Raw genomic sequence first — 23,486 nt, forward strand, 5'->3', positions numbered from 1 at the left:
TGTGGAGAACAGTATGGAGTTTCCTTAAAGAACTGCAAGTAGAACTACCATATGACCCAGCAATCCCACTACTGGGCATATACCCTGAGAAAACCATAATTCAAAAAGTCATGTACCAAAATGTTCATTGCAGGTCTATTTACAATAGCCCGGAGATGGAAACAACCTAAGTGTCCATAATAGGATGAATGGATAAAGAAGGTGTGGCACATATATACAATGGAATATTACTCTGCCATAAAAAGAAACGAAATTGAGCTATTTGTAGTGAGGTGGATAGACGTAGAGTCTGTCCTACAGAGTGAAGTAAGTCAGAAATAGAGAGACAAATACCGTATGCTAGCCCATATATATGGAATTTAAGAAAAAAAAATGTCATGAAGAACCTAGGAGTAAGACAGGAATAAAGACACAGACCTACTAGAGAAGGGACTTGAGGATATGGCGAGGGGGAAGGGTAAGCTGTGAGAAAGCGAGAGAGAGGCATGGACATATATACACTTCCAAACGTAAGGTAGATAGCTAGTGGGAAGTAGCCGCATAGCACAGGGAGATCAGCTCCGTGCATTGTGACCTCCTGGAGGGGTGAGATAGGGAGGGTCGGAGGGAGCGAGACGCAAGAGGGAAGAGATATGGGAACATATGTATATATATATAACTGATTCATTTTGTTGTAAAGCAGAAACTAACACACCATTGTAAAGCAATTATACTCCAATAAAAATGGTAAAAAAAAAAAAACCCAGAAGAATGAATGATTAACTCCTGAACAGTTAACTGTACTCAATTACTATGCTGTGTTAAAACTTAGCTATCAATAACCCATTTGTCTTTTAATTTGAATTATCTATTAATTAGAAGTATTTTCTATGCTTATTGGTCATTTTATAAAACAAGAACGCCATTTAAAGATTATCTTTGTAGTTCTTTTAGGAAAAAGATGCCACACTATTGAATGCTTATAAAATTGTTTATTATGATGCTGATGGTAATGTACATTCATTGGTTAGCTTTGTAATAGTATAGAAATTAGAAATTTTATTTACCAGTTAATATGAAACCACACCTCTTGGTTCATTATACCATTGTTTTAAAAATGTCATGCTTTACATAGATATATTTGTATGTATACTTGTTAACATTTAAGATAAGACACTTCTGGATTTTATAATGACACTCAAAATGAGCATCTGTATTGACCATGAGTGTAAAGTGGTTTTGGAAAAGAAAATGTATTATTTTATTCAGATATTTATAGTATCTCCAGTACTGGAATCTAGTGGCAAGTGGAAAGTTTTGTGTATGTTGTAATATTCTTTAACCCAGGAAAGTAGGGAGGAGAGAGGAGGCATATAGATACTTACTATGTTCCCAGCATTTATTTTAAGTGTTTTGCATACATTATCTTACTTAGACCTCCCAACAATTTAATTGGCAAGTATTATTTACAAAGTGTATTTTATAGGTTAGGATACAGAGGTGTAGAGGCATTAGTAAATGTTTCAGCCAAAATACAAACACAGGCAGTCTAGCCTCTTATAATTCTCACTCCTGAGGAGTATGTCATTCTGCTTTCCTAAATAAATAAATAAATGTATGCATGTAAAAAATATTTTATAAAGAATATATAGGAGTCATTAATAGTAGTACCTAGCAAGCAAGCATACAAACCAACACAAAGCCAGTTAATTTAATGCAAAGTAAATTACCTTTTTATTTGTGTGGAATTATTAGAGCACATAGCATCAGTGTAATTTTCATGAGTATAGATAAGTTTCTTGCTATAATATAATATAAAATGTAGATGGATGGAATTCATTAGTAAAGATTGGTACAAATGAAATAATAATGTAATAATGACAGGAGAGTAATGCATCTTAAGGACAATGAAAACTTCCATTTGGAACCCTCCTGGATTCTTCCCTGTGTGTCTTTCCATGGCTAACTTTAATGTATCCTTTCCCTGTAATAAATGTAAATGTGGGTATAATAATAAAAAAAACTCTGAAGAAATTAGGATATTATGCTCATGCATACAATTAAAGTAGACATTCCTTTGAATATTAACAAAAAAGAGAAGAGAAATATAAATGTAGAGTAATCAGCTGGAATCTGATAGTACAGCAATGTTCCCTTGGATTTTGAGTTGTGTTATGCTAGTAATAAAACTAGATTTAGATTGTTATGGAAATAATCCAAACACTTCCTCTGATTTGCTAAGTTTTTTAAAAACTACCTATGAATGTGAAACGTATTATTATTATGATGCTTTGTGTTGCTATACTCTCAGTTTTTTTTTTTTCTTGTCTCCTCTACTGCTCAGTGATAAGCCTTCCAGTTTTATTACTAGCATATTGGATTTAGGGTAATATTTGGATACTTTTAAAGAGTGGCAGAATGCATCTTATATTTTGTTATATACGAACAATATGGTTTATAGTCATTTAAACAGATTTCAAAACTAAGTTCTATCTGTGTATTACTTAGATTATAAAATAATAATGAATACATTTAACAAGTATTCATGGTCAGTTTTTGGAAAGCCCAGTAGTTAATATGATTGAATAAATTGATACATTTCTCAATTACCAGCCACTGTAAAGTGGATTTGGTCTATGTGTGTGTTAGAATTGTAGAAAAGTGCTTGGATTTATACTGGAAATTCTATTATGACCTAACTGTGGTGGCTCATCAACTGGAATACAACACTATAATAAGAAACAGTAAAGCAGTTTCTATTATAGCTAGTTTTCATTTCTATCTTTATCTAACTACAGAACACATATCTAAAAATATCCATTAAGGGGCACTAATTATATTACTAGTATTGTGTAAAATTCATAGGAAATGTGGACCATTGAGATGACAAAAAATTGATTCACTAGAGTTTTCCAACACAAGAAGAAGTAGACAAATATTAAATATTATGTGCTAATTTTTGCATTCTGAGTAGTAAATGTGTTGCTAAATTGGGAATACACAAACATAGGCAGATGTAAAATAATTACATAGATACCATAAATATTTAGGGGCAAAGAGTGCAATAACTATAATGTGTGCAGATGCACACTATACCTTTTTGGAGCACATTTTATTGACTTTATTATTTTTATTTCCTTTTTTGTTCAGCAATGATGATATGTGTGTGTTCTCTATTTGCTAATATGTGTCTACTCTAATATGGACTGCTCAATATCTGTTCTGTTTTCTTGAGTCATTACAGCAATGAACAGCTTTTACTGAGACTTGTTACTCCATTGGCCAAATCCATTTAATATGTAGTATGAGCAGCTGTCCATCAATATCGGTATCCTTAGGAAAGAGTTCCAGAATCCCCATGTATTTTTTGCTGCTGAGTTACGAGACCAATGACATATTCCAAATCTTTAGTATTATTAGTATTAAGCTCCCTCTATGTGTCATGAGACTTAGAAAAAGTTACGTTTGTTTTAAAAAACCCATAAACATATTTGTAAAGTCTTTTATGAAGTTGGGAAAGACATATTATTTTTAAGGATAATTTAAATATGTCAAGGCTTTACCTTAAGTAGTTTTTGCTTACTCGAAAGCAAAATTTAAAATGATTTGCAATTTTATTAAGTTATTGCCATTCTGTCAGCCATCAAGTTCCAAATCCAGATTTATTTTCTGTTTCTCTCTCCCTCTCTCCATTGCCCTACCCCCCACCATGTGCAGGTACAGCTTACACCAAATCCTGCCATTTTTCTGTGCACTGTTCCCAAGCATTTGCTACAACTTTAGCTTGGGCCTTAACACTTTGCTTCTTATTAACTACTGTGGCCTTCTGATTGATCTGGCTTCCAGATTTTTCTTCAGCCCTCAGTCCATTCTGCAAATTGGTATCTGAGTAATCTTCTAAATACACTGTTCTAATGGTGTCCCTGAATTACTGAAACGTTGCCAGTTGCTTCTCATTAATCTAAGGCAATGTTGTTTTTGTTGTTGCTTGGCCAAGAGGGCCCTCCACAGTCTTGATTCTTTATCTCTGTTTCTGTCCTTTATTTGAGGTCTGCTCTTTTCTCATTACATTCTTGCCTGATACTCTGATTTGTTCTCTAGGACTCAAATGTTCCAACTGTCTTCTATCCATGATCTGATTCCTACCTGGTTCTCAAGGCTTACTTACTTTGGGAAAATATTCCCTCGACTATCCTAGTCTACAGTGTTTTTTTTCCTCTCATGGGACTTATAGCAACTTACCCTGAATAACACAGTTTTTACTTTTATGGCTTGTTAGGCATTTAAAATTTTTATTTAGTGAAACTTAAAACAACATTTTACTTGCTGTCATTCCTCTGCCCATCCTTCTTAGGGCTTTTCCTGGGCCAGTTCACAGTACAATTTAGGGAGATCTCCCACTTTCTCCTTTAGGACAGCTTAGATTCTTACACAGGCTATGCTAGAGAGAGTGCCTCTCCCTGCACCACCTCTATATTTTCTTGACCCACATATCCAGATGGTGTTGGAGCCCTTATTTTATTGACATGAGAAGTTGCATTGTATTTATGATATGTACATCCTTAGGCAGTATTTCAATCTTGAATCAGAATATCTGGGTTCGTTCTGACTCTGCTATTTACTGACTGCTTAAAACATGAAAGAAATAACCTCCTAGATGATTAGTTTCTTTATACATGAAATTTAGTATTAGGAACAGACCTCTCATTTTGCAAGGTTATTCTGAGTCTTGAAAATAACAATCATCTAGTGGTACATTAATAACTTTATAATGTATTATACTTAACCCATTTTTAGGCACTTAATATATGCTAATATTATCTCATGTAATAACTCATTGAAACCTCAAAATAGCTCTGTAAGGGGGCGACTACATGTTAGAGGAAACTGGAGAGTTTATTAACTGCCACAGTCACAAATGGTCAGTGGTGGTACTGGAACAGACATCTGGCAGTGTGGCTCTGGATCCTAGTTGTAGCCATGATGTCACACTGCTTCTTTGTAAGTATCACGGTTAGTGCTGACCACCACTGCTCTGCGCTTTCATGATTTGCCTTCTCAGCCAAAAGTTTAGAAGTTTCAGAGACATCTCAAGTGAACCCAATTGTGGATTCAAATCATGGAACTTTTTTCCATTTTCATTTTAATTTTAAAAAGAGAAAGAAAATAAACACAATGTCTAAACACTCTTAATAACAAGCCAGCTTAGTGATTAAAGGACAAAAGACTGTGCAAACTTAGGGGACGATCACATGCTAAAATTAGTGCATTTTCAGCTTATTTTGTTTATTCTTGGAAGTTAGAGAATTCAATATTTTAGCAATGAAAACAGTGCAGATATGATTTACAAAATACATAGTGTAAAGACAGTTTGGGAACTTAAGAGCTTTAATCCTTTTATCTATTTTAGGACTTTCTGGGACAAGTGTTTTGTACATTGGGGGAGATTGTTGGTTCACAGGGAAGTCGCCTGGAAAAGTCCATAGTGTAAGTATTTTTTAATTTAGACAATGAAATGTTAACTCTTTATTTTCTGTTTTGGCAGTTTTAAATTGATGAATATGTGGTTGTAGACCAAAAGTGTGTTTTAAAATCTTGAGTATTTTTCTTCCAACAAATCATTTTGACATTTTTGTAAAGGATAATTTATATTTCAGCTGTCATATGCCATGCTACACAATCTTCACAAAATAAAATGAGCAGATTTAAGCCAGAAAATTTGTTGTTTTCCTTTTGGTTATACTATTAATTCTTAGATGTAGTACTTTTTTTTTTTAATAAACTTATTTATTTATTTTTGGCTGTGTTGGGTCTTTGTTTCTGTGCAAGGGCTTTCTCTAGTTGTGGCAAGCGGGGGCCACTCTTCATCGTGGTGCACGGACCTCTCACTGTCGTGGCCTCTCTTGCTGCAGAGCACAGGCTCCAGACGTGCAGGCTCAGTAGTTGTGGCTCACGGGCCAAGTCGCTGCGCGGCATGTGGGATCTTCCCGGAACAGGGCTCAAACCCGTGTCTGCTGCATTGGCAGGCAGACTCTCAACCACTGCGCCACCAGGAAAGCCCCAGATGTAGTACTTTTTGAAGAAGAGATGTTACTTCTTTGGACCAGGGACTGTATGTAGTACCACCTTTTATGTTTAATCAATGCATTTTTAGTGATTGAGATTTAATAATTTTTTTACTAAAAAATTAGTCTGAAAAGAAGGCAGTAAGTATGAAAATGTTAATAGAAGGTGGTCACTAAGAATTATATTTTCCATATTCACCTTCAATTATGGCTATCATGCTTAATTTTCAGATCAATTGCATAAGATGATCCTATTTTCTCTAATTCCATATAAGGCAGAAAACAAACTCTAGACATTTTCTCTAATACTTTCCTCTCCTTGTCCTCCTTCTTCCCCCATCCCTAATTTTGATTTTTTGATTCACTTAACTGCTTTTAAAAATCAAAAGATCTAGGAGGGTCTAAGGCTATTGCAGAGCAAACCACAATGTCTAAAGATTTGGGGAGTTCTGAAGTCTCTATCTTCACCAATTTTTTAAGAATCTCAAACCCATAAAATAATTATGTCAAAACTTTACAAATCTATTCACCTTTGACATCAAACACTTGAAATGGTTAAAGCATCATTTTCACCTTCCCTGTATAAAATGGAACTTTATACTTAGTATCTTCTTCTTAGGCTAATAAGAAGTCTATGAATTCTAACTTCTTTTATTTAACTTTGATTATCTTGGAAAATCATTGCTGAATGTCAGTTTGAAAACTTTTGCATACCAATGATCTTTTGAACATTCTTTTCACATGTAATTTGTTTTTACATCATTGTAAAATGGAAGGATTTGGAAGATTATGGTTTAAATATATTTATGCTCACTTTAATAAATCAATGATAGGTAATCTATAAAACAAATATAGATATTTTTATTAAGTATACATAATTCTTATTGCATTGTCTAGTCTAGTAACGTAGGCCCGTAAGCATTCTTAGATTAGTAAAACACCCTTTCTTTTGCTGAAAAAATAATCAATTTTATCTATACAATGCTACCATAAATATGCCTTTAATATTCTTTGAGAGAAAAAAGCAGTTAAAATGTAGAATTTTTATTTTAGAGCAACAGAATAGAGATTTTTACAGAACTTGCACTCATATTTTTAAATTGATCATTTTATTAAACAATTTTACCTGATGTTATTTTCTCCATAAAAGGAAATCATAACTCATTTCAGAAAGCTCTTAAATGCCATAGAATTTTTCCCAGTGGAAAATCAGCATTATATTAGTATTAAAACATGTTAAAAAGTTGATATTATATTGGCTCGGTTGTGTGGTAAATAGAATGTAGTGTAAGATGTAGTCCTTGTTCAGTTAATTCAACAAGTCCAAGTCCCACTGGACAAGACCAACGGAAGCAAATTCAGGCTACAGGGTGAAGATTCCTACAGTAATGATTGGCAGAATACGCCAATGTAGGGAGTATTGGCCAGCAGCTGAGCCATAATCATTTTACATAATCAGAAATGGTGAAATGCTCCTTAGATTTTTCTAAGCTTCTGCTGAGGTTAGGGTAGCACAAATGAGGCAAAACCTTGGAAACCTTTTCAGACAACATGGAGCTATTATAACTACATACTTTACTTCATCTATAGGGTATTTTGTAATTTAGGCAAGTTTATTATAAGTGTTGATATTATATCTATCTTATTGAAAAAGATATAATTTATTCAATTTTTAAAAGTATATGTAACTAATCTTATATTCAAGGTCTCCCCCTGACTTTATTGGGCAATCTTACCAGGTAAATAAACATTAAGAAAAGGGTTTAAAGGCGGGCTTATTGTTTAAGCAGTGGGAAATTTTTTGATTTTCAAAGTAAGTTTAGCTAGGCAAGTGTTATTACTAAATGGGTAATGAAGTGTAGAGTTTGAGTGTAGCAAAGAGATAGGCTACAAAAGAAAGAAGCAAAGAAACTAAGAATTGCAGAATGGGGCCTATTACATGAGGGAATTAAATTAGATACTTGAGATAAAGAGAACAGAGGAAAGAGTTGAGAGGGTTCTTAGGAGATTAATCAAAAATAGGACAGTAAAATTGAATAGATTTAGCTTGTTAGTGGAAGGATATTTTGGATTTATTAATCAAAAAATCAGGTGATAATAATCATGTTCTCTCACCTGGGAAGTTACTCCAACCCAGGTGGACACTGGATTATATCAAACAAATACACAAATATTTTGTAGTCACCCACCCTCTTGCTTGAGAAAATATTGGCTTTTGTTAAAAACTCTAGCTATGAGGGGGTGACCTTCAAGACGGCGGAAGAGTAAGACGTGGAGATCACCTTCCTCCCTACAAATACAGCAGAAATACATCTACATGTGGAACAACTCCTACAGAACACTTACTGAAAGCTGGAAGAAGACCTCAGACCTCCCAAAAGGCAAGAAACTCCCCACGTACCTGGGTAGGGGAAAAGAAAAACAGAAAAAATGGAGACAAAATAATAGGAACGGGACCTGCACTAGTGGGAGGGAGATGTGAAGAAGGAGAGGTTTCCACACACTAAGAACCCCCTTTGCGGTCAGATACTGCAGATGGCGGAGGAGGGAAGCTTTGGAGCAATGGAGGAGAGCGCAGCAATAGGGGTACAGAGGGCAAAGCTGAGAGATTCCCGCACAGAGGACTGGTGCCGACCAGCAATCACCAGCCCAAGGGGCTTGTCTGCTCACGCGCTGGGACAGTGGGGGCTGGGAGCTGAGGTTTGGGCTTCGGAGGTCAGACTCCGGGGAGAGGAATGGGGTTGGCTGCATGAACACAGCCTGAAGGGGCTAGTGCGCCACAGCTAGCAGGGAGGGAGTCCGGGAAAAAGTCTGGAACTGCTGAAGAGGTCAGAGACTTTTTCTTGTCCCTTTATTTCCTGGTGCGCAAGGAGAGGGGATTAAGAGCGCTGCTTAAAGGAGCTCCAGAAACGGGCGTGAGTCATGGCTATCAGCATAGACACAATACACGGGCATGAAACTGTAACACTGCTGCTACAGCAACCAAGAAGCCTGTGTGCAAGCACAGGTCACTATCCACACCTCGCCTCCTGGAAACTGTGCAGCCCGACACTGCCATGGTCCCATGATCCAGGAACAACCTTCCCGGGAGAACACACAGTGCGCCTCAGGCTCGTGCAATGTCATGTTGGCCTCTGCTGCTGCAGGCTCACCCCGCACTCCGTACCCCTCCGTACCCCTGGCCTGAGGGAGCCGGAGCCCCTCAGTTGCTCCTTTAACCCCGTCCTGTCTGAGTGAAGAGGAGACGCCCTCAGGTGACCTACACATAGAGGCGGGTCCAAATCCAAAACTGAAACCCAGGAGATGTGCAAACAAATAAGAGAAAGGGAAATTTCTCCCAGCAGCCTCAAGAGCAGTGGATTAAATCTCCACAATCAACTTGATGTGTCCTGAATCTGTGGAATACCTGAATAGACAACGAATCATCCCAAATTGAAGGAGGTGGACTTTGGGAGCAATGATATAAATTTTTTTTCCTCTTTTTCTTTTTGTGAGTGTGTATCTGTATGCTCCTGTGCATGATTTTCTCTGTATAGCTTTGCTTTTACCATTGGTTCTAGGGTTCTGTCTGTCTGTTTTTGTTTGTTTGTTTTTTAGTATACTTTTTAGGACTTGTTACCATTGGTGGATATGTTTTCTACTTCGGTTGCTTTCTTCTTCTTTATTGCTTAAAAATTTTTTTAACAATTATTATTTATTTTAATTTTATTTTACTTTATTTTATTTCATTTTATCTTATTTTATCTTCTTCCTTCTTTCATTCCTTCTTTTTTTTTCTCCCTTTTATTCTGAGCCATGTGGATGAAAGGCTCTTGGTGCTCCAGCCAGGAGTCAGTGCTGTGTCTCTGAGGTGGGAGAGCCAAGTTCAGGACACTGGCCACAAGAGACCTCCCAGTTCCACATAATATCAAATGGTGAAAATCTCCCAGAGATCTTCATCTCAACACCAAGATCCAGCTCCACTCAACGACCAGCAAGCTACAGTGCTGGACATCATATGCCAAACAACTAGCAAGACAGGAACACAACCCCACCCATTAGCAGAGAGGCTGCCTAAAATCATAATAAGTCCACAGACACCCCAAAACACACCACCAGACGTGGAAATGCCCACCAGAAAGACAAGATCCAGCCTCATCCACCAGAACACAGGCACTAGTCCCCTTCACCAGGAAGCCTACACAACCCACTGAACCAACCTTAGCCACTGGGGACAGGCACCAAAAACAACGGGAGTTACAAACCTGCAGCCTGTGAAAAGGAGACCCCAAACACAGTAAGATAAGCAAAATGAGAAGACAGAGAAACACACAGCAGATGAAGGAGCAAGGCAAAAACCCACCAGACCTAACAAATGAAGAGGAAATAGGCAGTCTACCTGAAAAGGAATGCAGAGTAGTGAGAGTAAAGATGATACAAAATCTTGGAAATAGAATGGAGAAAATACAAGAAACGTTTAACAAGGACCTAGAAGAACTAAAGAGCAAACAAACGGGGATGAACAACACAATAAATGAAATTTAAAATTCTCTAGATAGGATCAATAGCAGAATAACAGAGGTGGAAAAACAGTTAAGTGACCTGGAAAATAAAACAGTGGAAATAACTATGGCACAGCAGAATAAAGGAAAAAGAATGAAAAGAATTGAGAATGGTCTCAGAGACCTCTGGGATAACATTAAATGCAACAACATTCGAATTATAGGGGTCCCAGAAGAAGAAGAGAAAAGGAAAGGGACTGAGAAAATATTTGAAGAGATTATAGTTGAAAACTTCCCTAATATGGGAAAGGAAATAGTTGATCAAGTCCAGGAAACACAGAGTCCCATAGAGGATAAATCAAAGGAGAAACACGTCAAGACACATATTAATCAAACTATCAAAAATTAAATGCAAAGAAAAAATATTGAAAGCAGCAAGGGAGGGCTTCCCTGGTGGCACAATGGTTGAGAGTCCACCTGCCGATGAAGGGGACACAGGTTCATGCCCCGGTCTGGGAAGATCCCACATGCCGCGGAGTGGCTAGGCCCATTAGCCATGGCCACTGAGCCTTTGCGTCTGGAACCTGTGCTCTGCAATGGGAGAGGCCACAACAGTGAGAGGCCAGTGTACCACAAAATAAAAAACAGAAAAAAAAGCAGCAAGGGAAAGGCAAAAAATAACATACAAGGGAATCCCCATGAGGTTAACAGCTGAACTTTCAGCAGAAACTCTGCAAGCCATAAGGGAGTGGCAGGACATATTTAAAGTGATAAAGGAGGAAAATCTACAAACAAGATTACTTTACCCAGCAAGGTTCTCTTTCACATTTGATGGAGAAATTAAAACCTTTACAGACAAGCAAACGCTAGGAGACCTCAGCACCACCAAAGCAGCTTTACAACAAATGCTAAAGGAACATCCCTAGGCAGGAAACCCAAGAAAAGGAAAAGACCTACAATAACAAACCCAAAACAAATATGATAATGATAATAGGAACATGCATATTTATAATTTCTTTTTTTTTTTTTTTTGCGTTATAATTACTTTAAATATAAATGGATTAAATGCTCCAACTAAAAGACATAGACTGCCTGAATGGATACAGAACAAGACCTGTATATATGCTGTCTACAAGACACCCACTGCAGACCTAGGGACACATACAGACTGAAAGTGAGGCGATGTAAAAAGATATTCCATGCAAATGGAAATCAGAAGAAAGCTGGAGTAGCAATTCTCATATCCGACAAAATAGACGTTAAAATAAAGACTATTGCAAGAGACAAAGAAGGACACTACATAATGATCAAGGGATCAATCCAAAATATATAGCAATTTTGAATATTTATGCACCCAACATAAGAGCACCTCAATACATAAGGCAAATACTAACAGCCATAAAAGGGGACATCAACAGTAACACAATCATAGTAGGGGACTTTAACACCCCACTTTCACCAATGGAGAGAACATCCAAAATGAAAATAAATAAGGAAACACAAGCTTTAAATGATACAGTAAAGACGATTGACTTAATTGATATTTATAGGAAATGTACCCAGAAACAACAGAATACACTTTCTTCTCAAGTGCTCATGGAACATTCTCCAGGATAGATCATAGCTTAGGTCACATATCAGCCTTGGTAAATTTTTAAATATGAAATCATTTCAAGTATCTTTTCAGACCACAATGCTATGAGACTAGATATCAATTACAGGAAAAAATCTGTAAAAAATACAAACACATGGAGGCTAAATTATACACTACTTAATAACCAAGAGATCACTGAATAATTCAAAGAGGAAATCAAAAAAATACCAAGAAACAAATGACAATGAACACAGGATGACCCAAATCCTATGGGAGGCAGCAAAAGCAGTTCTAAGAGGGACGTTTATAGCAATACAATCTAACCTTAAGAAACAAGAAACAACTCAAATAAACAACCTAACCTTACAGCTAAAGCAATCAGAGAAAGAAAAACAAAAAAACCCCAAAGTTAGAGGAAGGAAAGAAATCATAAAAATCAGATCAGAAATAAATGAAAGAGAAATGAAGGAAAAGATAACAAAGATCAATATAATTAAAATCTGGTTCTTTGAGAAGATAAACAAAACTGATAAACCATTAGCCAGACTCATCAGGAAAAAAAGGGAGAAGATTCAAATCAATAGAATTAGAAATAAAAATGGAGAAGTAACAACTAACACTGCAGAAATACAAAGGATCATGAGATTACTACAAGGAACTGTGTGCCAATAAGATGGACAACCTGAAAGAAATGGACAAATTCTTAGAAATGCACAACCTTCTGAGACTGAAACAGGAAGAAATAGATAATATGAACAGACCAATCACAAGCACTGAAATAGAAAGTGTGATTTAAAATTGTCCAAATAACAAAAGTCCAGGACCAGATGCCTTCACAGGCGATTTCTGTCAAACATTTAGGGAAGAGCTAAAACCTATCCTTCTCAAAATCTTCCAAAATACAGCAGAGAGAGGAACAGTCCCAAACTCATTCTATGGGGCTACCATCACCCTGTTACCAAAACCAGACAAAGATTTCACAAAGAAAGAAAACTACGGGCCAATATCACTGATGAACAAAGATGCAAAAATCCTCAACAAAATACTAGCAAACAGAATCCAACAGCACATTAAAAGGATCATACACCATGATCAAGTGGGGTTTATCACAGGAATACAAGGATTCTTCAATATGTTCAAATCAGTCAATGTGATACACCATATTAACAAATTGAAGAGAATGTCCAAATAACAAAAGTCCAGGACCAGGTGCCTTCACAGGTGATTTCTGTCAAACATTTAGGGAAGAGCTAAAACCTATCCTTCTCAAAATCTTCCAAAATACAGCAGAGAGAGGAACAGTCCCAAACTCATTCTATGGGGCTACCATCACCCTGTTACCAAAACCAGACAAAGATTTCACAAAGAAAGAAAACTACGGGCCATTATCACTGATGAACAAAGATGCAAAAATCCTCAACAAAATACTAGCAAACAGAATCCAACAGCACATTAAAAGGATCATACACCATGATCAAGTGGGGTTTATCACAGGAATACAAGGATTCTTCAATATGTTCAAATCAGTCAATGTGATACACCATATTAACAAATTGAAGAGAAAAACCATATGATCATTTCAATAGATGTAGAAAAATCTTTTGACAAAATTCAACACCGATTTATGACAAAAAACCCTCCAGAAAGTAGTTATAGAGGGAACGTTCCTCAACATAATAAAGGCCATATATGAGAAACCCATAGCCAACCTCTTTATCAATGATGAAAAACTGAAACCGTTTCCTCCAAGAACAGGAGCAAGACAAGGTTGCCCACACTCTCCACTATTATTCAACATAGTTTGGAAGTTTTAGCCATAGCAGTCAAAGAAAAAAATAAATAAAAGGAATCCAAAGTGGAAAAGAAGAAGTAAAACTGTCACTGTTGGCAGATGACATGGTACTATACAGTGAGTATTCCAAAGATGCTATCAGAAAACTACTAGAGCCAGTCAGTGGATTTGGTAAGGTAGCAAGATACAAAATTAATGTACAGAAATCTCTTGCATTCCTATACACTAATGATCAAAAACCTGAAAGAGAAATTAAGGAAATAATCCCATTTACCATCACAACAAAAAAGAATAAAATACCTAGGAATAAACTTACCTAAAGAGACCAAAGACGTATGCAGAAAATTATAAGACACCGATGAAAGAAATTAAAGATGATACAAACAGATGGAGAGATATATCATGTTCTTGGACTGGAAGAATCAACATTGTGAAAATGTCTGAACTACCCAAAGCAATCTACAGATTCAGTGCAATCCCTGTCATACTACCAATGGCATTTTTAACAGAACTAGAACAAAAAATTTTACAGTTTGTATGGAAACACAAAACTCCCCAATAGCCAAGGCAATCTTGAGAAAGTAAAACGGAGCTGGAGGAATCAGGCTCCCTGACTTCAGACCATACTACAAAGCTACAGTAATCAAGACAGTATGGTAGTGGCGCAAAAACAGAAATACAGATCAATGGAAAGGATGGAAACCCCAGAGATATAAGGTGGCACACATGGTCACCTTATCTTTGATAAAGGAGGAAAGAATATACAGTGCAGAAAAGACAGCCTCTTCAATAAGTGGTGCTGGGAAAACTGGACAGCTACATGTAAAAGAATGGAATTAGAACACTCCCTAATACCATACACAAAAATAAACTCAAAATGGATTAAAGACCTAAATGTAAGGGCAGACACTCTAAAACTCTTAAATGAAAACATAGGCAGAACACTCTAAACACATAAATCACAGCAAGATCCTTTTTGACCTACCTCCTAGGGAAATGGAAATAAAAAGAAAAATAAATAGATGGGACCTAATGAAACTTAAAAGCTTTTGCACAGCAAAGGAAACCATAAACCAGAGTAAAAGGCAACCCTCAGAATTGGAGAAAATATTTGCAAATGAAGCAACTGACAAAGCATTCATCTCCAAAATTTACAAGCAGTTCATGCAGCTGAATATCAAAAAAACAAACAACCCAATCCAAAAATGGGCAGAAGACCTAAATAGTCATTTCTCCAAAGAAGATATACAGATTGCCAACAAACACATGAAAGATTGCTCAACATTATTAATCATTAGAGAAATGCAAATCAAAGTTACAATGAGATATCATTTCACACTTGTCAGTTTGGCCATCATCAAAAAATCTAGAAACAATAAATGCTGGAGAGGGTGTGGAGAAAAGGGAACCCTCTTGCACTGTTGCTGGCAATGTAAATTGATACAGCCACTATGGAGAATGGTATGGAGGTTACCTGAAAGACTACAAATAGAACTACCATACGACCCAGCAATCCCACTACTGGGCATATACCCTGAGAAAACCATAATTCAAAAAGAGTCATGTATGAAAATGTTCATTGCAGCTCTATTTACATTAGCCAGGACATGGAAGCAACCTAAGTGTCCATCATCGTATGAATGGATAAAGAAGATGTGGCACATATATACAGTGGAATATTACTTAGCCATAAAAGTAAACAAAATTGAGTTATTTGTAATGAGGTGGATGGATCTAGAGTCTGTCATACAGAGTGAAGTAAGTCAGAAAGAGAAAAACAAATCTAAAAAACAAATCTAAAAAAAAATAAAGTTGTCATGAAGAACCTAAGGGCAAGACGGGAATAAAGACATAGACCTACTAGAGAATGTATTTGAGGATACAGGGAGGGGGAAGTGTAAGCTGGCACAAAGTGAGAGAGTGGCATGTACATATATACACTACCAAAGGTAAAATAGCTAGCTAGTTGGAAGCAGCTGCATAGCACAGGGAGTTCAGCTTGGTGCTTTGTGACCACCTAGAGGGGTGGAATAGGGAGGGTGGTAGGGCAGGAGACACAAGGGGGAAGAGATACGGGAATCTATGTATATGTATAACTGATTCACTTTGTTATAAAGCAGAAACTAACACACCATTGTAAAGCAATTGTACTCCAATAAAGATGTTTAAAAAAAGAAACAAAACTCTAGCTATGAGAGAGGCATGTGTCTACAGAAAGGGGAACATGTGAAATTAAAAACTGGGTCCACTGGGGTAAGCATTCTCTCTTGGGCTCTTGGAAGTTCAAGTGTTTTAATATAAGATGCATTTTCTATTCAAATAGTATTTCACCTCCTTACCTCAGCTTCAAATGAAAAGCAGTCTAAGCTATTCATACTGTTTTGTTTGAAAATGCATGGTTTGGTTGAGGAAGAGAGTGAAATGTTGCTTGCATGGAAGCTGTATCTGCCCATAATGTTGAAGTAGCTCTTCATAGCTGGTCCACTCCATGGGTGCTTTCAGATTCCATACTTATTCCTGCTAACCCCTGCTCAGTGGTATCTTTTTCTGTGAACTTGATTATTTTGAACCAATCTGATGGACAGACGGTGGAGAGAGATGGGAAGTTTGGAAGTTATGATATTTCAGTGGAGGAGGGAATGGGTTTGGAAGAAAGGATGGAGCCAGGTTGGGTACTGGAGGTGATGCAAGGTCAGGGAAATTTTTCTTCTCTGACAGGAAGCTTGATGACAAACACAACTTCTAAAGATTTCTTGTTTTATCACATAATATATAAAAGTAGTGGAATATATGAAAGCCTGGCAGAAATGATGAAGGTATTCATACATGGCAAATAATATATATTTAAACATGCAGATTGCACATCTATTTCTCATAGTCCCTTTTGCTTTCTCCCACACCTCTCCTCCCTTGTGAACCTGCCCTGGCCAGGGCTTAGCTATCTAGGGCAAAGATAATATTGTAGGATGGTCAGTAAACATATTTTTCATGGTATGTTCCTCATGGCTGAAGATAGAAATATAATTTGTACACTCTCCTGCAGCCATTACCTTTGGCAATTTTGTTAAAGAGTTAGGGATTTTTTTTCTATCTGGATAGGTATAGATTTAAGAATTGTAGCACAGGATATTACCTCCTGAGGCAGATAATCCACCCGTAATTAACAAAATTGACTCGTTATGAATTTTGTCTTCCTGTGTCCCAAATGTTATTTATCTTAAATAGCATTATCCAAATGATTTAGTGTTTTAGATTAGAGATTTGTTTTCCAATTAGTGTCCCATTTATATTCTAAGTTATTCAAAATATTCCCTTGTTTTCTTCTCTTTAAATGGCCCAGTTCGAATTATTTTTTGTAAGGTATTTAGAAGAATGTCTGCTAGCTTCTTAATTGCAATTGTATTATAATATATTCTCAGAGGTGGTCTTGTTAAAATGATGTTAAATATAAAATCTGGAGATTTATAGCAGATGTACTAGAGCTTTAAATTATTTATTGTTAATGAAACCTTTGAAAATTAAGTTATATTTATTACAAAGGAAAAGTGGTTTCTTGTACATTGCCTCATACCCTATTAAATAATCAGAATTTGAATTTCAATTCATCTTTTTATTTTCTGGGCTTTAGTTATTGCTGTCACTTTTAAAAATAGATTTTCTCATTTTTATGAGAATAAAATTATTTTTTAACATTCTGTAGGAAATTTTATGTGGAATTTTTTGAAACTGATGTTCAAGAATTTTTAATTTACTTTTTAATAGCAGCTCAAGATTTTCAGTTTCCAACAGTGTTTTCTGTTGGATTCAAGTTTTGAGTAAACACATCTGTCATATTTTAATGCCATCCTACATTTTGGTCTTTTCCCTGAACTCCTAAAGTGAGTCTTGTGCTACTTAATTTGTCTGCAACACTTACTGTGTCTTCCGATGACTCATCAGCTTCTCTCTTTAGGTCATCCATTATTATTTAGCATTATACCCACTCAGCAGTGTGTATTCTCATGCTGTGAGCTTATATCTAATATTCTTCCTGATGCTGTCAGAGAATCTTCTATCTTTAGAGATCTCAGTGATGGATTCACCAAAGCCTTCCAAAATGCTAGAATCAGCACTAGTTTAATAAAGATTGCCATTCTCTCCTCTGGGAGGAATGCATTTATTATATTCATAATGTAACATACCTCTTTGTTCCTTTTAGTCTCATCCAGGCTTGACTGATTCCAAATAAGAGGATTGGGCAAGGAGGTAGGGATTGGTTGTGATTAGAAAGAAGATTCTTACTCTGGGGAGGACTGGAAAGTCTAGGGGTAATTGACCCAACAGCTGTTTTAGCTAGGGGAAAAGGTTATGTTCTTTGTAGGCTGACTATAGCAGCTTGTGATCTAGGCAATAAGAAATGGGTAGAAAATAAAGGGAGGGATTCAAGAGGGATTAGTGAGTGTCCTGACAGGTGTGAAGAGTACAAGGACAGGAACTTGGAGGCAGGTGATAATTTGAAGAGCAGCTTGTAGTTGTCTGATGGATATGGGAATCTCATCTCTGACATAGGGTCCAAGGGTAGAGCCCAGTGGATGCTGAAGTTCAACACGAGAAATGTGGGGGGAGGAATAAAGTAGAAAGGGAGCTTGGGAATAAGGCAGAAGAACCAAGTAGAAGAATAGGGCTTAAGAGAGACCTGAGGCAGAACCTTAAATGGTTGGCTTAGAGTTCTGACTCAAATGTGGCCTTGTCTTGAAATCTATGCTGTGGCTGTGAGCGCATCTGAAGATCAAGAGTCAGCATGAGGATGAAGAGAAGCAGAAAGGAGGATAGGAGAATGGTTAGTCTTAAAGGTGAGAAACATACAAATTTACAATAAAGCAGTGCATGTCTTTATTGTGAAACTTTTGCGTGTGAAAATATAGTCAACTTTGGAGGAAATTTTGACTTTATTAAATTCTCTGAAAATTAGACTGATACAGTTATTTTGTCTGATTTATTTTGTTCGAAAGAATATTGGGCAGGGAATCAGATGATGTTTAAAGTCCCAACTTTGCTACTAACTTGCTATGTAATATTAAAAATTTGTACATCTATATTTATATATATTTATATCTATGGGTCACATTTTTAATATGAAGAATTTAGTCTACAGATAAGTAAATAGCCACTGTAATGAAGTTGATAATACATAGACTTTGGGGCCAGTCAGACCTGGGTTTCATAATTTGTTAGGTATATAATTTGAGCAAATTACTTAAAATTCCCGAGCTCCAGTTTCTTCATCTGAAACATATGAATAATACACTTTCAAAAGTATTGTTGTAAGAAGTAGCAGTACTTAATATAGTACATTTGTCATAGAGAACACTGGAGTTTAATAAACATTCAGTGGTGGTTATTAATATTTTTGTTGTTATTAAATATAGTCAATATCTTTTAGGAAAGACCTTTTAAATCGAATCACCCAATAATATCCCTCCCCCATTCCCTCATGGAGTTTACCATCTATTCATTAAATGAATAATGAATGTTTACGATCTATTCATTAAATGAATAACCACAAATAAATATAATTACATACTGATATAAGCTATGAAAATTAGAGTACAGACTTAGAATAGAAAATAGGCCATTTTTGTAATTTGAATTTTATCATAGATGCAGTGGGAAAATTCATGATATTTGTTCAAAGACAAAATTCATTCACTGCTGTGGGGAAAATGGTTGTGGGTTGTTAACAGAATTATCAGCATTTAATTATTCATGAGATATTCTAGTTTGGAGAACACAAGTAGTTCAGACTAAGAAGATGAGGAGAAGTGAACAGATTAAAAAAATATTTTGAAAGTTGATTTTTTAAAAATTTTGTATCATATAGTTTTAATATAAAAGATGTATACATAATATTATTTAAAACAAATAAGATATACCAGTATATAAGCTGCTTTTGTCACTTAAATTTGTCTTACATTTTTCCATACTATAGATATATGTAGAAATAATTCCTTTTAATATAGCTACATAGAAACTATCATTTTCCATAATTTTAAATAATTTGCCTTTGTTGGAGTTATGTATTCAGTTTAATTTGTTTTATTTTTCTGTTATTGTCTGTTTGATTTTTGTTGGCTCTTAGAAACATGATTACAATGAACACTCTATACCTATCTTTGTGTATCCTTGTCAGGTTTGTAGATGTGGGTGAACTTATCTTTATGATAAACTCCTAACAGTAGAATTGCTAGGATAAAGAAAGTATTAATTTTTCAGAAATGTACTAAAATGAAGAGGATTGCTAAAGTCAAGAAAACATTTGCCTAACTCGTATTGAAAATGAAGTCTTAATGAAACAGCATAACAAAATGATATGAAAGAAATAACAAATATTAAAATTTTACTTTGGTGGTGAAAACTTTTGGAGGATTATATAACAACCTAATATATTATTGCTTACATCTTTTTAAAATATTTTTTTACACCTTTATTGGAATATAATTGCTTTACATTGTTGTTTAGTTTCTGTTGTATAATAAAGTGAATCAGCTATATGTATTCATATATCCCCATATCCCCTCCTTCTTGAGCCTCCCTCCCACCATCCCTATCCCATCACTCTAGGTTGTCATGAAGCACTGAGCTGACCTCCCTGTGCTATGCAGCTGCTTCCCACTAGCTATTTTACATTTGATAGTGTATATATGTCAATGGTACTCTCTAACTTCGTCCCAGCTTCCCCTCCCCTGGTTGCCATATCCTCAAGTCCATTCTCTATGTCTGCAGCTTTATTCCTGTACTGCCACTAGGTTCATCAGAACCATTATTATTATATATTTTTAGAATACATATATATGTGTTAGCATACGGCATTTGTTTCTCTTTCTGACTTACTTCACTCTGTATGACAGACCCCAGGTCCATCCACCTCACTACAAATAACTCAGTTTCGTTTCTTTTAATGACTGAGTAATATTCCATTGTATATATGTGCCACATCTTCTTTATCCATTCATCTGTCAATGGACATTTAGGTTGCTTCCATGTCCTGGCTATTGTAAATAGTGCTGCAGTGAACATTGTGGTACATGTCTGTTTTTGAATTATGGTTTTCTCATGGTATATGCCCAGTAGTGGGAATGCTGGGTCATATGGTAGTTCTATTTTTAGTATTTTAAGGAACCTCCATACTGTTCTCCATAGTGGCTGTAACCATTTACAGCCACAGTATCCCACCAACAGGGCAAGAGGGTTCCCTTTTCTCCACACCCTCACCAACATTTATTGTTTGTAGATTTTTTGATGATTTTTTGATGATGGCCATTCTGACCAGTGTGAGGTGATACCTCATTGTGGTTTTGATTTGCATTTCTTTAATGATTAGTGCTGTTGAGCATCGTTTCATGTGTTTGTTGGAAATCTGTATATCTTCTTTGCAGATGTGTCTGTTTAGGTCTTCTACACACTTTTGGATTGAGATGTTTGTGTTTTTGATATTGAGCTGCATGAGCTGCTTTTATATTTTGGAGATTAATCCTTTGTTGATTGCTTCATTTGCAAATATTTTCTCCCGTTTGGAGGACTGTCTTTTCATCTTGTTTATGGTTTCCTTTCCTGTGCAAAAGCTTTTAAGTTTCATTAGTTTCCCATTTGTTTATTTTTGTTTTTATTTCCATTACTCAAGGAGGTGGGTCAAAAAGGATCTTGCTGTGATTTATGTCATAGAGTGTTCTGCCTATGTTTTCCTCTAAGAGTTTTATAGTGTCTGGCATTACATTTAGGTCTTTAATCCATTTTGAGTTTATTTTTGTGTGTTAGGAAGTATTCTAACTCATTCTTTTACATGTAGCTGTCCAGTTTTCCCAGCACCACTTATTGAAGAGGCTGTCTTTCTCCATTGTATAGTCTTGCCTCCTTTATCAAAGATAAGGGAACATATGTGCATGGGTTTATCTCTGGGCTTTCTATCCTGTTCCATTTATCTATATTTCTATTTTTGTGCCAGTACCATACCTTCTTGATTACCATAGCTTTGTAATGTAGTCTGAAGTCCAGGAGACTGATTCCTCCAGCTCCGTTTTTCTTTTTCATGATTGCTTTGCCTATTCGGTGTCTTTTGTGTTTCCATACAAATTGTAAAATTTTTTGTTCTAGTAATGTGAAAAATGTCATTGGTAGCTTTATAGGGTTTGCACTGAATCTGTAGATTGCTTTTCGTAGTATAGTCATATTCACAATGTTGATTCTTCCAGTCCGAGAACATGGTATATCTCTCCATCTGTTTGTATTTGATTTGTTTCATCAGTGTCTTATAGTTTTCTGCATACAGGTCTCTTGTCTCCTTACGTAAGTTTATTCTTAGGTATTTTATTCTTTTTGTTGTAATGGTGAATAAGAGGGTTTCCTTAGTTACTCTTTCAGATATTTTGTTGTTAGTGTGTGGGAATGCAAGAGATATCTGTACATTAATTTTGTATCCTGCTACTTTACCAAATTCATTGATTAGTTGTATTAGTTTTCTGGTAGAATCTTTAGGATTCTCTATGTATAGTATCATGTCATCTGCAAACAGTGACAGCTTTAGTTCTTCTTTTCCAATTTGGATTCCTTTTATTTCTTTCTCTTCTCTGATTGCTGTGGCTAAAATTTCCAAATCTATGTTGAATAATAGTGGTGAGAGTGGGCACACTTGTCTTGCTCCTGATCTTAGAGGAAACACTTTCAGCTTTTCACCATTGAAAATTATGTTGGCTGTGGGTTTGTCATATATGGGCTTTATTATGTTGAGGTAGTTTCCCTCTATACCCACTTTCTGGAGAGTTTTTATCATAAATGTGTGTTGTATTTTGTCTCAAGATTTTTCTGCAGCTATTGAGATTATCATATGGTTTTTTTCCTTCAATTTATTAATATGGTATTGATTTGTGTATATTGAAGAATCTTTGCATTCTTGGGGTAAACCCCACTTGATCATGGTGTATGATCCTTTTAATGTGCTGTTGGATTCTGTTTGCTATTATTTGGTTGAGGATTTTTATATTAAAAAATGTTCATCAGTGATATCAGCCTGTAAATTTCCTTTTTTGTGACATCTTTGACTGGTTTTTATATCAGGGTGATGGTGGCCTCATAGAATGAGTTTGGGAGTGGTCCTCCCTCTTCTATATTTTGGAAGAGTTTGAGGAGGATAGGTATTAGCTCTTCTCTAAATGTGTCATAGAATTCGCCTCTGAAGCCATCTCATCCTGGGCTTTTCTTGTGGATGATTTTTAATCACAATGTAAATTTCATTAGTTGTCATTGGTCTGTTCATATTTTCTGTTTCTTCCTTTTTCAGTCTTGGAAGGTTGTAGTTTTCTAAGAATTTGTCCATTTCTTCCAGGTTGTCCATTTTATTGGCATATATTTGCTTGTAGTAGTCTAAAGATGACACAATCAGATGGAGTGATATAGCATATTCTTGGATTGGAAGAATTAATATTGTGAAAATTATTCTACTACCCAAAGCAATCTACAGATTCAGTGCAATCCCTATCCAAGTACCAACACTCTGAAGAGTCGAAAATCTGCATGTAACTTTGCAGTCAGCCCTTCATTTC

The 23,486-nt window shown here is 35.9% G+C and overlaps 1 protein-coding gene across 4 annotated transcripts in view; it reads left to right on the forward strand.

Annotated features, from left to right (window-relative positions):
• Positions 1 to 23,486, forward strand: part of CPNE8 (copine 8) — a 303,498-nt gene that overhangs the window by 108,274 nt on the left and 171,738 nt on the right. For 3 of the 4 annotated variants that reach the window (XM_024764161.1, XM_024764160.1, XM_024764162.1), the window contains exon 6: positions 5,390 to 5,466. The exons of the other annotated variant lie outside the window; for it this stretch is intronic. In XM_024764161.1, the coding sequence (XP_024619929.1) occupies positions 5,390 to 5,466 (77 nt within the window). The remainder of the gene's footprint in view (positions 1 to 5,389; positions 5,467 to 23,486) is intronic. 4 annotated transcript variants of the gene reach the window in all.

Source organism: Neophocaena asiaeorientalis, unplaced genomic scaffold (genome assembly GCF_003031525.2).
Source record: "Neophocaena asiaeorientalis asiaeorientalis breed wild unplaced genomic scaffold, Neophocaena_asiaeorientalis_V1.1 scaffold329, whole genome shotgun sequence".
In the NCBI taxonomy this organism is placed as follows: domain Eukaryota; kingdom Metazoa; phylum Chordata; class Mammalia; order Artiodactyla; family Phocoenidae; genus Neophocaena; species Neophocaena asiaeorientalis.